Consider the following 17234-nt stretch of genomic DNA (forward strand, 5'->3'; position numbering starts at 1 on the left):
CCAGAAGTTGTTATCCATAATGTTGTATGTTTTCTTATATGTTGTTTAGTTCTTAGAAGTTTGGGCGGGTACCAATGAAGTGTGAGGACTTACTTCAACTTCATGTAAGGTCAATAAAACTATATGAAATCAACCATGGATGTATTTTGTATTTGGTAGTTATGTCCCTAATAACTGTCCGTACACATTGATGCACAAATAGATGGTGTGGCTTCCTCATTGCCGTGTTTTGTGTCAAAACACTTAATAACAGTAGCCTGGAATATTAGGTCACTGAATAAATATCGTTGAACGAAACAGGGTTAGCTACTGGTTAATTTCTTTGTACGGAAGCGCATAAGGGCCACATTTATTTTTATCCTGAAAATTCAAGTTCTTGTCTCAAGATTCTATCTTGAAGATTCAAGTTCTCATCTGGCAACAGTATCAGCACAAAGAAGAAAATGGAACCTTGGGAATATCACTGTGTTTTTCAGACGAAAGCTGAGCGAAAGTTGAGCTGTGTCCTCTGACGTCGTCATACAGATGGTCAGTCAGGTCTAAGACGGAAAACCGTCTCTTTGTTTTCGACGGATGTTTGTTTGTTTGTTTGTTGTTTAACGCCGCACTCAGCAATATTCCAGCTATATGACGGCGGTCTGTAAATAATCGAGTCTGGACCAGACAATCCATTGATTGATATCGTGAGCATCGATCCACGCAATTGGGATCAGTGACATGCATAAACCAAGTCAGCGAGCCTGACCACCCGATCCCGTTAGTCGCCTTTTACGACAAACATAGTCGCCTTTTACGGCAAGCATGGGTTGCTGAAGACCTATTCTACCCCGGAATCTGTACCATACTCATGCTCGTAGGTTTCACTGAAGGGGAAACCATCTTCGACATCACAATGTGCCTTCATTTCACAGTATTATATGACGTCATTCCAGCTGTAAATAATCGAGTTTGGACCAGACAACCCAGTGATTGATATCATGAGCATCGATCCACGAAATTGGGATCGATGACATGCATCAACCAAGTCAGCGAGCCTAACCACCCGATCCTGTTAGTCGCCTCTTACGACAAGCATAATGGCTTTTTAAGGCAAGCATCGGTTGGTCAGGCTCGCTGACTTGGTTGATGCATGTCATCGTATCTCAATTGCGTGGATCGATGCTCATGATATCAATCAGTGGATTCTCTGGTCCAGACTCGATTATTTACAGACCGACGTCATATAGCAGGAATACTGCTCACTGCGGCGTTAAACAACAAACAAACAAACAAACCTTTGTAACTGATTTTCTCAATTAACATGTCACACACTTGGTGTTGGTAATCAGTTGTTGGGAAGTTCTATAGGCTATTTGACAGCAGATATGATTATGATTATAATGTACAGTAGTCTGTTTAAAAAATATGTTTATATGTAACGTATATTATTTTAATCAAGAATGTACCATTAGCAGAAAAATTAGATCAATGTATGTAATATATTATCATGAAAGAACTTCAATGAAGTTTCATGTATTGGATAATACTGATTTTAGAGTTTAGAGAGTCATTATTTTCACAGGACAGATTTCATTATGAACTGGTCTTTTTTTAAAGCAAGGGTATAACTTATTTTTTAACATAGTTGTCACACAAAACCTCTCCAGACATACGAAATGGATGAAATGAAAGTAGAGAAATCGAAGAAAAAGTATTTTATTTGGTTCTGGCCTTACTGCCTGGCGAAGTTGGGAAAATTACTCATTTCCCAATGATTCATGATAAGATAAAAAAAAATATCTATGTACAGCTAGTAATTGTGATATATATGTATGTCACTGTTAATCATCTTGCGTTTCCTGCCAAAAGATTGTAGACTGATAACTCAAGAAATGCATTCAGACGAGAGAAGAAATGGATATAGTCGTATGGTTAACAGTATATAATGTTGGCCGGGCACTTGCTCATGCGCACATTTCATTCACTTTACTTCCGTGTGTTAAAGTGGGCGGGGTAATTCGAAGACGCCGGCGTTCAATTTGGTATTAGTGTTCAGTTCCGAGAGAAAAAGTGGTAAGTTTGCACCTCCGACTACTAAAACATACCCAAATGAATGGAATTAACGATTGTCTGCCATAGTACGCTGTAGGGCGCAAGTCAGGTGCAGTAATCGAATACGATCACCAGTGAAAGGGAAGTAATTCTATAAAGCTTCGTGACTCATCGACTTGGAACAGGAGTGGACATTTCAGCTTGACGTTGTATGTTATTTTCGTTTAAAAACATATAAATATGATATATTTTAGGAGGATAATTTTAATATTTACATTCAACAAGAGTGCCTCAAAAAGTCATAGCACACTCGGTATTATACTAAAAATAACTTCCGTTTACCGCTATAGGCCCTGTATGGTGATGGTGTCGATTTTATGTTCGTAAATAGTTATTTTCGTCAAGGTGACAATGTACAAATTAAAACGATACTGATACCATGTAGTATCACCCATTCACAACAGGATGCCATTTGACCTTCCCCAACACGAAGTACATTCAAATATCATTTAAGGAATATTAAAAGTATAGTAAATTGAGGTATTGAAATCAGTATTACTCTCTGTGATCACCGATGTGTGGATTTCATGTCAGATGCCCCAAGTATACGTTGCTGTTATAGGGCCATACCACAATGTGGGGGTGGTGGGGTAGCCTAGTGGTTAAAGGTGTTCGCCCGTTCCCGTCTAAGACCCGGGTTCGATTCCCCACATGGGTACAATGTGTGAAGCCCATTTCTGGTGTTCCCCCTGTGATATTGCTGGAGTATTGCTAAAAGGGGCGAAAAACCATGCTCACTCACTCACTAATATGTTAATTAGTTGGTCAGAATGGCAGCTGTTGCCAGAACTTTGGTTTGTCACTACTTGGATAGATAAATTCTCAATCTCATTGAAAATCAGATCTTAGCTTTCGTTACCGCAAAACAATTATCTGAGCACATCCCATTACAGGTCACATCAGAAGGACCTTTCGCAAACTTTGACCGACCACTGAAATGATGTACAAGAAGTCGACATTAACCAAGCTAAACAGCACTTGTTTCAAACTGGCTACTTCCATTCCAGACTACACTTTGAAATATATTTTGACAAAGTTCTAGATTCTAAATTCAAAAACTGATCAAAGGAACATTCTGGAATGTCCAATAGATGGCCTAGATACTATGACAGTACTATGGCTATACAAAGTCACTTCCGTTCAAATGTATATCCATTTGTAGCGAGAGATTGACCATGGTTTTGACACATTCAGTTGTAAAGCCCATAACGATCGTTCGGAATACCCTGTGTTAATCTTTTCGAGATTGCATGATTAGAAACCACTCACTAAGGTCCTCCAACTATCACTTTCTGATCTGGTAAGTGATGCTCTGATTAGTCGGATGAAAGGTCTTTCGGACGTGATCCGTTATGGGATGTTCTAGTGGTAGCGATAACTAAGATGTGATTGGATAAATTCTCAGCAATGACCTGGAAGATAGGTGATGTTCATTCTATCAACCACTGGTTTCTCAAGAAGAGGCTCAAGATAACTATGATGTAGCTGCAATATTCTGACTATTCAGTCCCTCCCTGTTGTCCAACAACACAGTATGTACAAAGGTACTTCATAACATAAGTAATGAAACTATTAGATGAAAGAATAAATCTTTGCTTGCAACTTTGTCAAATTTGGATTAATGAAAGTTTTCTGTTTCAGGGAAATCATGAATGTTGAGCACGAAATAGGTCTTCTGAAGGAAGAAATTAAAAGATTAGGAACACCAGGTAAAGATGAGTGTCCGATTGTGTCTCATGAACTGCAGTGAGGTACTAAAACATAGTTCATGGACACTATCTTGTCACATTGTTTAGATATTGGAGACATCTTTGTGGACCTCAGCACACACTTGGACCCACTTGCACAAAACAATCTTAGCGCTAAGATAATCGTTACTTCCATAATTTAAAATAGGCTTACGATAGTCATAGCGCTAAGATCGCTTTATGCAAGTGAGCCCAAGTGTGTACTGAGGAGTTAATGCAGTGAACTTTCCACTAGCTTACTGGTGGGCATTCTTGGTACCCAGTAATAAATGCTCATTATAAGAGCTGATTGGCTGGTTACAATGTGTGTCCTGTCTGATAGTGCACCATTATACCTATGGTGTCAATCAAGTTTATATGCCACAGATTAAGCCTGATGCCAGTAATCAGAAACGGAACTTGTTTATCATGCTTCAGTCAGCAATATGTCAGCTATATTAAGGCAGCATGTAAACAGTTGTAAGAATGATATGCCATCAGCAAAGTCACACAGCCTGACTCCCCTAATTCAGTTGCCTCTTAGTCTTATTACTGGCAAGAGCCCCATTCCACAAAGTGATCATAGTGCTGAAGTGATCATAACTCCACACTTTAACATAAGCTTACGATCATCTTAGCGTCAAGATAGCTTTGTGGAACGGTGCCCTGGGGACCTACTTCAGCTCGGGTTCCCACGGGCAATTAGGTACAGGGCCCCATTGCACAAAGCGATCTTAGCGCTACGACTGTCGTAAGCCTATGTTAAATTATGGGAGTTACGATCATCTTAGCACTACGATCGCTTTGTGGAACAGGGCCCAGGGTACTGTTGTTCATAGCGATCTTAGCGCTAAGGTGATCGTAACTCACATACATTAACATAGACTTACGACTGTCGTAGGGCTATGGTTGTTTTGTACAACAGCACCCTGGCCAATATTTCTGACTGAAAAACAGTTTTTACTGTCTCGCTTGCCCTTGCTTGTTTCAGCTATTGATTCAGATGTGTTACATTGGAGTGCTGAAACAATTGAATATCTAAATGCAATACAATTGTCCATGGCAAGATGCCATTACATTTGTGACAAGGTTGCACTATCAATAGTCACCATCATTCATTATCATGCTATGCCATCGGTAGATGAAATAAAATGTTTAACTGCTGCTAGTCATTAACTTTTGTTTGTTTGTTGTTTAACGCCACAATCAGCGATGTTCCAGGTATATGACGGTGGTCTGTAAATATACGAGTCTGGACCAGACAATCCAGTGATTGACATCATGAGCATCGATGCTACAATTGGGATACGATGACATGCATCAACCAAGTCATTGAGCATAACCACCTGATCCCGTTAGTCGCCTCTTACGACAAGCATAGTCGCCATTTACGGCAAGCATAAAGACCTCTAAAGACCTATTCTATCTTCATGGGTTGTCATGAACTTTAGTGCTTTGTCTTAACTACACCTTGTAAGAACTGACGTGAAACGAGCTTTTCAGAATAGTCAATAAGTTAACAGACAATACTTCCAGATACATCCCCCACTTCCTGAACAGTTTCTCCTGAACCTAGAGCAGGCATATCAGGCTTTGTCCTGTGAAATAACACAAGGACATCTACATTACGGGATGGGAAAGGTACTTGTCATACATGTCATCCTAATGGCAATACTATTGCAATACCCCTGTGAAGATCCGGGTTAGAATTGGTCTTCAGCTACCCATGCTTCTCGTAAGAGGTGACTAACGGGATCGGTGGTCGGACTTGCTGACTTTGTTAATGCATGTCATTGTATCCTAATGGTGTAGATCGATGCTCATGATGTCAATCACTGGGTTGTCTGGTCCAGACTCGATTATTTACAGACCACCATCACATATGTGTAGCTGGAATATTGCTGAGTGTGGCACTAAACAACTAGCAAGCAATAGTCGTACCAAAATTGAAATAGTGTTGCAATAGAATTTCTTGCTATTTCAATCATAAAAATGCCCTCAATAGTTGTATAATATTGTCTAAACATCTTTGTTTAGGTGCTGATGGAACACTACAAGTTGAATTTGGAGTCCTTTTCAACGATGAGAAATGTGCAAATATGTTTGAGGCCCTGGTAGGGACTCTGAAAGCAGCCAAGAAGAGGAAGATCGTCAAGTATGATGGAGAACTGCTATTGCAAGGGGTCCATGATAAAGTCCCGATTGTACTGCTAGAACAGTGACACTAGCACAATGTAGTAAAGTGGTAAAGTAGACTACTCAAAAGAAGTTAAGGACCACCTGATTCTTTAATAGAACTGTGGTTAATCTGTCGCCACCCAATTTTTACCTATAACTATAGATACTTTGTCATGACATGACAGATTAACTAGAGTAATATGGAAGAATCGGGCGGTCTGTAACTTCTTTTGAGTAGCATCTTTGCTTTAAATATTATCAGGTTCAAGTGAAAAAATGATTGTACAAAATATTGTTTGGTTGTCATAGAAAACATTAACATATACAGTAAGGCAGAAGGGATCCACTGATGTGCTAGGATATTTTGAATTTGACTTTCATTGTTTCAGCCATAGAAATGAGTTCATGAAAGACTTACCTGATGAGTGAATATTGGCATTAACCAAATCTGTTTCATTTTTATGTTTCCAATCTGTTCAAATGAACCACTTGCTACTGTATGTTACATTGCTCACATTTTGTTTGCAATCTTTCCATTTTTTTATTTGTTTTGACTCTGTGACTCAAACTCAAGTATGTGTTCATATTTTTTAAATTTGTCCAGTATTATTTGGTGTTCGTATTTCTCCTCTGTGCCAAATGTTTGTAATCGGCTGGTGGTAAAATTGGTTTGGAATATTGATATGTTGGGGAGTGTTGAAACAATTTGAAGACAGAAGTTTTTCACACTATACATTTCTCTTTCTTCTTTCGATCCTAAGTGGAAACGTGTCTGAAACAAAGGTTTCCAGCTTCTAAAATGAATTCACCCATACATACCTCACATCACTATGGTCACCTCCCAACATCTGGGTCACTCACGCTTGCATGCTGGTTGACCTGAATGTCCACTGTTTGTATATCAGACTAATATATTTAAGTTGATGAATCATGAGTGGTGCAGAGAGTAAAGGATGTCGCCAGCCAATATTACTGTAAGTTGTTCAGGACATTAATTCCTGTAATGAATGTGTGAAATTAAGAAAGATTGGAATATGAATGTCATAACAACTGGTGTTGTCCCTAAGGGTGCCATTGTTTGGAAAGTTTAGTATTGATATATCGACTCAAAGGTATCATGATATATGAATTAATATCAAAATTAGTTCTTCAGTATGTGTGTATATCAAATTTAGACCTGCAATTTGTTAACTTAATGTCCATCTAGACTATTTTAACAAATGAAACCATTTCTGTGGCAGTGAATTATTAGTTTAGTATCAATATTCATAAATTTGTATAGATACAGTGTCAAGATAAAACATGTATTGAGACATCAATATCAGGTTACACAATGACATCCCTTATTGTCCCACAAAACCACTATCACATATCATACAAATATTAGATTTTTTGTTTAAGACAGGGTATTTCATATTAATATGTTTTGTAATAATTTTGTAAAAATCAAATTAAAGTGCCTTGTAATTCTTTTATATTTTCAAGGTTCCATGCAGCTGTATCAGACTATATATATTTTGATCACTGTTATGCAGTTTACTGAACAGTTTATGTATGACAATAAGTTTTGTGCAATAAGCAGCATTTTTCCTAACAATCTATGAGGTTTCCAAACCTTGAGGATATACATTCAAAATAAAAGGTCTACACATCTGATTTTGACTTGTTTTCATCTTGGGGATAAGGAAATTGCTTAAATAAAATACCTGCAGTGCCATGGGTGAGGATTCAATTCACATTTAATTAAATTCACCTCTAGTATGATTATCCCCAGTGGGGATTCTTTGGCAGAATGGGTTCTCAGTATCCCATACTTGTCGTCTCCTCTGCGTGCGTGCGCAGAATATGTCCCAAGTATCCCATGCTTGTCTCCTGGTGGGGATTCTTTGGCAGAATGGGTTCTCAGTATCCCATGCTTGTCGTCTCTTCTGCGTTCGTGCGCAGAATATGTCCCAAGTATCCCATGCTTGTCTCCTGGTGGGGTTTCTAGAGCAGAATATGTCCCCAGTATCCCTTGCTTGTCTCCTGGTGGGGTTTCTAGAGCAGAATATGTCCCCAATATCCCATGCTTGTCTCCTGGTGGGGTTTCTAGATCAGAATATGTCCCCAGTATCCCATGCTTGTCTCCAATAGGACCACCTGGAGCTGAAGAGATCCCAGCACTCCAGTACTAAACTGAGGTTACAATATGTATCATCTTTCCCCCATCCACACTTAGGGATAGGATGGTTAGTCGTTGATCTAGCTGAATGTTGGTCTTCTATACCCCGTGACTTGGAGCCGACTATTTACAAATCCACCTTGATATTTCAGTAGCTAGAATATTTCTGTCAACTGCACTGTAAGATGTTCACTCACCCATTAGACCATCACACCGTGTAGGGCTGGGATGAGTCCAAATTTACTACCCGGTTACCCACCCCCTTATTACCCGACCCTACCTGGGTACCCGATGTAGGTCTCGGGAAATGGGTACAAACTGTCCGATTGAAAAATTTTTGACAGTAGCCCTGGCAAAATGTATTTAGATACACATATAAAACGATCTGGTCATGCATACACTGAAGTTAACTGAAGTTTTATCTTTACTCAAATGTATAAAGTCAGAAAGAATGTGTGTATAGTCAGGAAGAAATGCGAACATTAGTGACTTGTAGTGTAACCATAGAGAGTTAAATAATTTTTGTCATTGAACAATATATCATGTGACTAACCACGGGTCCGGGTTGTCCTGTGGGTGCCAGGGTAGTACTCAGTACCCGAGTTACCCGTCCCAGCCCTAACACAATGACACTGAAGATTCCATGGACTTGCAAATGACACATTCTTCTGTTCTTGGGAGTCTTGCAGACGGGTAAGAGGGATGTTTGTGAAAGGTCTGAGATTAGTGGGTTTTCTACTGACTTAAATTTCAGCTCTCCAGGAGCAGACTCATGATACAAATCAAGCTGCCTTTGAGTAGTTTTGGTCTGTTACCATCTCATAAAAAAAAAACAAGCATGAAATACTCATATCCCCAGCCAATATGACATGTCTGGTTGTGTGCAATGCATTAGCCATGGACAACAATGCATTGTTGCCATGGAAACGTAAAAAATAAAAATTTATAAAACTCCTAAGTAGCAAAAGGCACCAGTTCAGTATGTGTCTGGTAAACATGCAAAGTTTTGTAAGAAACTATTTAACGGTTTTTGAGTTAGGTTCTATACCTAAGTCCAACTTGTTGCCATGGAAACGTAAAAAATAAAAGTTTATAAAATTCCTAATTAGCAAAAGGCACCAGTTCAGCATGAGTCTGATAGACATGCAAAGTTTCGTAGAGAAATATTTAACGGTTTCTGAGTTATGCTCCGGAAACGATTTCGGGCTGCACACACGCACACACACACACGCACGCACACACGGAGGGAACCCATTTCTATATCCCCCGCCAACTTCGTTTGGGCGGGGGATAACTAGGAGTCAAGATTGCATGTCACCCATCCACCTTCTCTCCACTGTCAGCCTGACACGACTGAAGAGAAACTGTAAAAATTGTTGGTTGATATAGAAAGAGCGGGACGGTGGCCATAAAAGCCGGAACCCGCTAAGGAGTGTGGAGCCGCCTCGGTTGCAGATCTTGGTGGTAGTAGTACAAGTTCTAAGCCTATCAAATAAAACCAACAATTGTCAAAGTGTATTTAAATTTATTTTTCTGCATAAACTCCCTGCTTGTCAATACACTTCTCTTATCGATAGTGAAGCTTTTCAAGTCCAGTCAGGAAAAAGTTTTCTGAAGCCACCCTGAAAACTTTGAGGTCATCGTTGTGGCACTTTCCACGAAGGTGTTCTTTCAGTTCTATAAACAGGTGGAAATCATTTGGTGCCAGGTCTGGCGAGTCTGGAGGGTTAGGAAGCTCTTCGAACCCACAGTCACACAGCAGCTTTTGCAAGTCAAGAGGTGTGAGAAGAGGCATTGTCATGAAATAGTAGAACTCCAGCATTCAGCATTCCTCACCACTTTTCTTTGATAGAATCTCTCAGGTGATGAAGCAAATCAGCATAGTAGGCACCAGAAATAGTCTTTTGACTTTCTAACTAATCAACAAGGACACACCCTTTGCATCCCAGAATGCAGTGGCCATAACCATGATAACTTTCTTCACCGATCTTGAAGACTTAATTTCTTTGGTGCCAGAGAAGTGACGAAATCCTCAATTAGCTTTTAATTTTCTCTGGCAATGTCAGTCTTATTTCCTTAAGATCAGAATTTTGGAACTTTGGCACCCAACGAGCAGATATCTTATTCATCTGTAAATGTTCATGATTAAGAGTGTCAAGGATCCATGGCTTAGACCTGTGTCTTCCACAAGTTCAGCAATGGTAATACGTCTATCTGACATTATAAGTTTTTCTATCTCTTGATTGAATCTTCATTGATAGAAGCTGAGGGATGTCCAGGCCTTGGGTCATCATCTGAAAGTTAGTCAGGCCTAAGTTTGACCAGCCCTTGTTAATATTCAAATCTCATCTGATACAACCTGTGCCACCATGTGATGTCCTGTACTGTTCTTATTTTGAGGATTATGTTGGTTAGAATAGGTATGTATAAGGTGTGGTGAAACGGTGCTTAATGGAGATCATTGCACTTATTTGTGACAAGCATGTTGCTTGGATTAGTCTGGATTTATGCAGGTTTTATAGAGCTAGCCTGCAGTGGGATATCCCACTCAGAGATTTCAGACTCAGATCTAACCAGTCCTTGTTTTATCACCAGGCAGGGTAACATCAAGTACCATATTTTAACGTCCTCCGGGTGGAAGCTCTATCAGACCATGGAGGCAGTCATTAACAAACATTGGCTATAGAGTAGTGTTTGTGATTTTACTGTTCATACAACACATGCTATTGTAGACTTAGAAGAGTGATAATCTGTGAATAATTAAGTTTGGACAAACCAGCAATGGACGTTATGAGAAACATATACTCTGGATACAATGACCTGCTATTAACAAACTTATAACAGTTGACTCTTACCACCAGTATAGATTGCTGAAGACCTATATTAACCCAGAATCCTGACCGAGGATAGGGTGGGTTCAATCTGCCACTTAGTCTGATGAATGAATGAATGAATGAATGAATGAATGAATGAATGAATGAATGAATGAATATTTGTAATGTGCTACAGCCCATCCATTCAAGCATACTCAAAGCACTTCTACCATTATAACCCTGGTCAAAGGTTCAGTGTGTACTCAATTTTCTTTCTCAGCTCCCTGGGGAGTATACAACCCAAGTTGACTGAAGGTTAACAGTCACACTACCATCGAATCCTTCTGTGTATCCATTCACGAAAATGGCGTGAAGATTCCACTGAGCCATAAAGAAAGACCAAAGCATTTGAACTTGTATACTTATTTTATTAAAATGGATGAATTCTTCTCCCAATCTGTACAAGCCTGTTATGTTTATCTACAAGACGCTAGCATGCCCCTGTCAGAGAATTTACAGGTACATGCACAAATGGCAGAAACCACAAACAATTGGCACCAGGTAAAGACAACAGAAAAGAAAACCTTTCACCCTTAACAACAAAACACGGAATTAACAAGCATGGAACAGCAGTGACCGGTATACAAGATCTGCATCCAAAAGTGCAAAGGGACAGGGAATAGCATTCACATAGCAATATCCCAACTGGGACACCGTGGATGTAACCTCAGATTCGTACATGACCAAGACATCAACCAATCTGATAGATAATGGCATCAAAACATACCATGCGTAATCATGGTTTAAAATTACATAAAGAGATGGCAGTTTAAACACCAGGGGCCCGTTCCACAAAACAATCTCGGCACTACAACTATCGTAAGCCTCTGATAAAGTATGGGAGTCACGATCACCCCAACACTAAGATCGCTTCAAGGAACAGCCCTGGGCCATTGAACTATTCAATAATAGGAGTGAAAATGGTTTTATCTGGGCATTATACCCAAAATAACACGGAAGGACACCACAAATGGGCTTCACACATTGTACCCATGTTGGGAATCAAACCCGGGTCTGCTGTAGTGAAGTGAACACTCTTCCCACTAGGCTACCCCTACGCCCAAACCGTAAAATCTTTGGAAACAATAGATGGCCAGCATATCTATCTAACTTTTGACTGCCATATTTCATATTTTGAAGACGAATTTCTACTACTCATAAGAAGTTAAAGAACACCCGATTTTTTTTTTATATGACTATAGTTAATCTGTTATGACTGGTGGGTATACACCACACAGTCTTCCAATTGTGGATGTTCTCTAACTTGTCTTTTGTAGTATATTTCTGAAAACTTGGATCCACCGATCAACATCTCTGCATGTGTGTGAAACAATGTTTGTTTGTTGTTTAACGCCGCACTCAGCAATATTCCAGCTAGAAACACTGACAACATGGGTATTGCTAAGCATAGACATGCACTAACTTACTATAACTGCAAACAGACGATAACAATTGAATGGGTGAAAAAGGTTTAAACCATGTCTCAGCTGTGCAACAGACACCAGAAAGCTTGTATCCGTATGCCAAACATGTAAGAGACCCTGTGTCTGAAAGTCAGGTATTCCATCTACAGCAGAAAGCTTGTATCCGTATCCCAACCAGTAAGAGACCCTGTGCCTGAGAGTCAGGTATTCAGTCTACAACAGAAAGCTTGTTTCGGTATCCCAAACCAGTAAGAGACCCTGTGCCTGAAAGTCAGGTATTCAGTCTACAACAGAAAGCTTGTTTCGGTATCCCAAACCAGTAAGAGACCCTGGGCCTGAGAGTCAGGTATTCAGTCTACAACAGAAAGCTTGTTTCGGTATCCCAAACCAGTAAGAGACCCTGTGCCTGAAAGTCAGGTATTCAATCTACAGCAGAAAGCTTGTATCTGTATGCCAAACCAGTAAGAGACCCTGTGTCTGAAAGTCAGGTATTCGATCTACAGCAGAAAGCTTGTTTCGGTATCCCAAACCAGTAAGAGACCCTGTGCCTGAAAGTCAGGTATTCGATCTACAGCAGAAAGCTTGTTTCGGTATCCCAAACCAGTAAGAGACCCTGTGCCTGAAAGTCAGGTATTCGGTCTACAGCAGAAAAAACAGTTGCATACTTGTACACAAAGGTAGACATATGAACATTCTCCTGGCAGAGTTTTTCAAACATCATACAACGTAAGCAAGCGAGGGGCAGTGAGTGTGACTCTGTTACATGGTCTACAGGTAAAGAGTACTAAGACCAAGGGAGTACCAACTGTAGGTAACCTGATGTTAGTTGTACATACATGTTTTGATTGTGACAGCAAAACCAAACCAAAAAACAAATAAGATTTTTTTTGTTGCAATGGACACTTTTTTTTATACAAAAATGAAAAAATAAATGTTTAGAGAAATACCAATGTCAGTCAGTGGTAAATCACTGTACTAGGTACAGAAGAACTTATTGGCTTGTCTTTATATGAAACATGATATATACAATTATGATTAAATACACAGGCAAGGGGAAACAAGGAGTCAAAGCTCTAGGTCTGAAATGTTGAATTTAAAAAAATAGAAAAAAAAGAATATTTTTACCATCAAAGAAAAGAAATGCCCTCGCAAAAATAATAAAACAGGCAACGGCTACAAAATAGTGATACAGACCTAACTTCAAAGTTGAAATCTGCCAGAATTTCTCATTTTGTCTGCAAGCAGGATAAAATTAACCGATAAATATTTTTAGCGGATGCCAAGAGAAATGAGAGTGTATCTGTTAGAAATCATGGTCGTTGGAGGTTTGCGGAGAAAGCCTTAACAGTAACCCACACTAACAAATTACCTTTCCTGAATAAAGAACATATTGAGGTGCAACAGATAAACACAACACTATCTACATCAGATATTTTCACAGTAACCATCCACAATCATGACCAGACTTGTACAACACGTAGGATGAGATAGCATGTAGGATGCTTTCGCTTGTATAGCATGTACCTGACATGTAGGGTACTATCTCTTGTATAGCATGTACACAGGGTGCTATCTCTTGTATAGCGTGTACATGACAAGTAGGGTGCTTTCCCTTGAATAGCATGTACATGACAAGTAGGGTGCTATCTCTTGTATAGCATGCACATGACAAGTAGGGTGCTATCTCTTGTATAGCATGTACATGATGAGTAGGGTGTTATCTTTTATATAGCATGTACATTGGTAGATATGGCTTGTAAAGCATGTACACAGGGTGTTATCGTTTGTATAGCATGTACATGACAAGTAGGGTGCTATGTACAGAGCATGCACATAGGGTGCTATCTCTTGTATAGCATGTACACAGGGTGCTATCATTTATATGGCATGTACATAGGGTGATATCACTTGTATAGTATGTATATCGCATGCTATCTCTTATATAGCATGTACATGATGAGAAGGGTGCTATCTTTTATATAGCATGTACACAAGAGTGATATCGCTTGTATAGCATGTACATAGCATGCTATCTCTCGTATAGCATGTACATGACGAGAAGGGTGCTATGTCTTGTATAGCATGTACATGACGAGAAGGGTGCTGTCTCTTGTATAGCATGTACATGACGAGAAGGGTGGCATCTCTGATATAGCATGTACATGACGAGAAGGGTGCTATGTCTTGTATAGCATGTACATGACGAGAAGGGTGGCATCTCTGATATAGCATGTACATGACGAGAAGGGTGTTATGTCTTGTATTACATGTACATGACGAGAAGGGTGCTATCTCTGATATAGCATGTACATGACGAGAAGGGTGGTATCTCTTGTATAGCATGTACATGACGAGAAGGGTGCTGTCTCTTGTATAGCATGTACATGACGAGAAGGGTTTGTATCTCTTGTATAGCATGTACATAACGAGAAGGGTGCTATCTCTGATATAGCATGTACATGACGAGAAGGGTGCTGTCTCTTGTATAGCATGTACATGACGAGAAGGGTGCTATCTCTTGTATAGCATGTACATGACGAGAAGGGTGGCATCTCTTGTATAGCATGTACATGACGAGAAGGATGCTATCTCTGATATAGCATGTACATGACGAGAAGGGTGCTGTCTCTTGTATAGCATGTACATGACGAGACGGGTGGTATCTCTGATATAGCATGTACATGACGAGAAGGGTGCTGTCTCTTGTATAGCATGTACATGACGAGAAGGATGGTATCTCTGATTTAGCATGTACATGACGAGAAGGGTGCTGTCTCTTGTATAGCATGTACATGACGAGAAGGGTGCTATCTCTGATATAGCATGTACATGACGAGAAAGAAGGGTGCTATCTCTGATATAGCATGTACATGACGAGAAAGAAGGGTGCTATCTCTGATATAGCATGTACAGAGTATAGGATGCAGGAGTATGTGAATTCAACCCATCAAACAGCAGGAGAGTCTTTGAGTGTCACAGGGAATACATCCAGCTTTTCCACCAGCTGAACTAACATAGTCTAGCTATTGGTTGACATTGTGGTTCATAGAATCTCCATATCTCCTACCTGAGATATAACATCCATAGTAAATAGTTGATTAAATGCTGTGCAGCCACACTGCATCGGATCGCAGGTTAATGACGTACAATATCAGAGAGCTGAAGTTGTAACCTCCCTACAAGAAGAAGTAATGAACAAGGTCTGTCACAAAGCTATTGTACAAATGCCAACAAAGTGAAACCTGGTAATTACAAACATGGACAATTTTACACAAATATGGACAAAACTTCCCATAACAATATGATTATGATAAACAGGATGATATATCCTGAAGGTGCAAACAAAAACCTCCGTGACCACCGTTAGGTAATGGTTCCATGAGACATCAGCATGTTGAATTCAAATACACCAGAAAAATAGCTATGAATGAAGAATAGAAGACACCGAGGGCAGCACCCTGGTGACGAAAAGCTTTAACAGTTCTTCTCAAAATATAGTCAATGACAAGGTAGTAACACTAATGATCAAAGGCAACACTTATTGTGGACCACTGTCCTACACAGATACATACACAATGAACGTGGAATTAAGTGTGAATCATGCAATCTAAGATTTTCAGAAATTTGAAATTTAACAATATATTAAAACAAATTTACTACTAATACTAAAGAAAAGGAAATAACAGTAACTGTTACCATGGTTACAGATGGAACTTGAATTCCTGAATATGTCCAATATTCCATCTTTGCATGGTCTACCAGAATACAGGGCAGCATCTCTATGTGAACAATGCTCCACCAAATCACTTAATCTCACAGTCAGTTTGCTCCTGTTGCCACATTAAGTACTTTACACATTTTGTTCTACTTTTCTAGTTATTTCATTAAAAAATAATAAATTTCGGAAAATATTTCAATTCATTTAAACTACCAGTATTCACATATTTTTCTAAATTTTCCCACACAAAATACACTCTCTTACCTCTGTTCACATTTAACACAGACATGTTCTACTCTTACGTTATGGTAATAACTGATTTCGCACTTTTCCAAAGTCAATGAAGCAAGTACTGTTAATGTCTTTACAACTTTTGCAACAGTTATATTTAAAAATACTATTTTCACACCAGTAGACATTTGCAAGATGAGTTGAAGCAGGTAGTTTTTGTGATTGGATTCCAGCGCAGTCAAGCTGACAGACGTCCTATGTTCTTTCTGAAGGTCATTATGTCATCAATTATGTCATTGCGAGTCCTTGTCTTCTTCGTCCATAAGAAATGAATATTTGTTAGTATCTGACCAGTCCTGAAAAACACAAGAAAGTGAGTGAGTGAGTGAGTGAGTATGGTTTTACACCGCATGTAGCAATATTCCAGCAATATCACAGCGGGGGACACCAGAAATGGGCCTTACCCATGTCGGGAATCAAACCCGGGTCTTCGGCGTGACGAGCCAACGCTTTAACTTTTTAAGGTTTTACTTTGACTGCATTACTGAAACACAATGTAAGTGTTTTGTTTGTTTATTTGTTTGTTTATTTGTTTGTTTGTTGTATAATGCAACACTCAGCAATTTTCAGCTATATGATGGCAGTCTGTAAAAAATCGAGTCTGGACCTGACAATCCAGTGATTGACATCATGAGCATCGATCCACGCAATTGGGATATGATGACATGCATCAACCAAGTCAGTGAGACTGACCACCCGATCCCGTTGGTCGCCTCTTATGACAAGCATAGTCACCTTTCACGGGAAGCATGGGTTGCTGAAGACCTATTC

General features: G+C 39.5%; 1 protein-coding gene and 1 long non-coding RNA gene across 3 annotated transcripts in view; one reads left to right on the plus strand and one right to left on the minus strand.

The window, feature by feature from the left end:
• The first annotated feature begins 1955 nt into the window (after window positions 1-1955).
• On the plus strand, window positions 1956-7652 carry LOC124135803. Its single transcript, XR_006861267.2, has 3 exons — window positions 1956-2052; window positions 3733-3800; window positions 5856-7652. It is a non-coding gene; the product is annotated as an uncharacterized LOC124135803 (long non-coding RNA).
• A 3729-nt stretch (window positions 7653-11381) lies between these two features.
• LOC124135802 (eukaryotic translation initiation factor 4B-like) overlaps window positions 11382-17234 on the minus strand; it is a 34498-nt gene continuing 28645 nt past the window's right edge. For both annotated transcript variants that reach the window (XM_046501355.2, XM_048382598.1), the window contains one exon: window positions 11382-16759. Coding sequence is in view for 1 of the 2 variants with exons in the window: in XM_048382598.1 (XP_048238555.1) it covers window positions 16697-16759 (63 nt within the window). In the remaining variant the exon portion in view is untranslated. The remainder of the gene's footprint in view (window positions 16760-17234) is intronic.

The sequence above is a fragment of the Haliotis rufescens genome, unplaced genomic scaffold (assembly GCF_023055435.1).
Source record: "Haliotis rufescens isolate VD_foot unplaced genomic scaffold, xgHalRufe1.0.p SCAF_4, whole genome shotgun sequence".
NCBI lineage: Eukaryota > Metazoa > Mollusca > Gastropoda > Lepetellida > Haliotidae > Haliotis > Haliotis rufescens.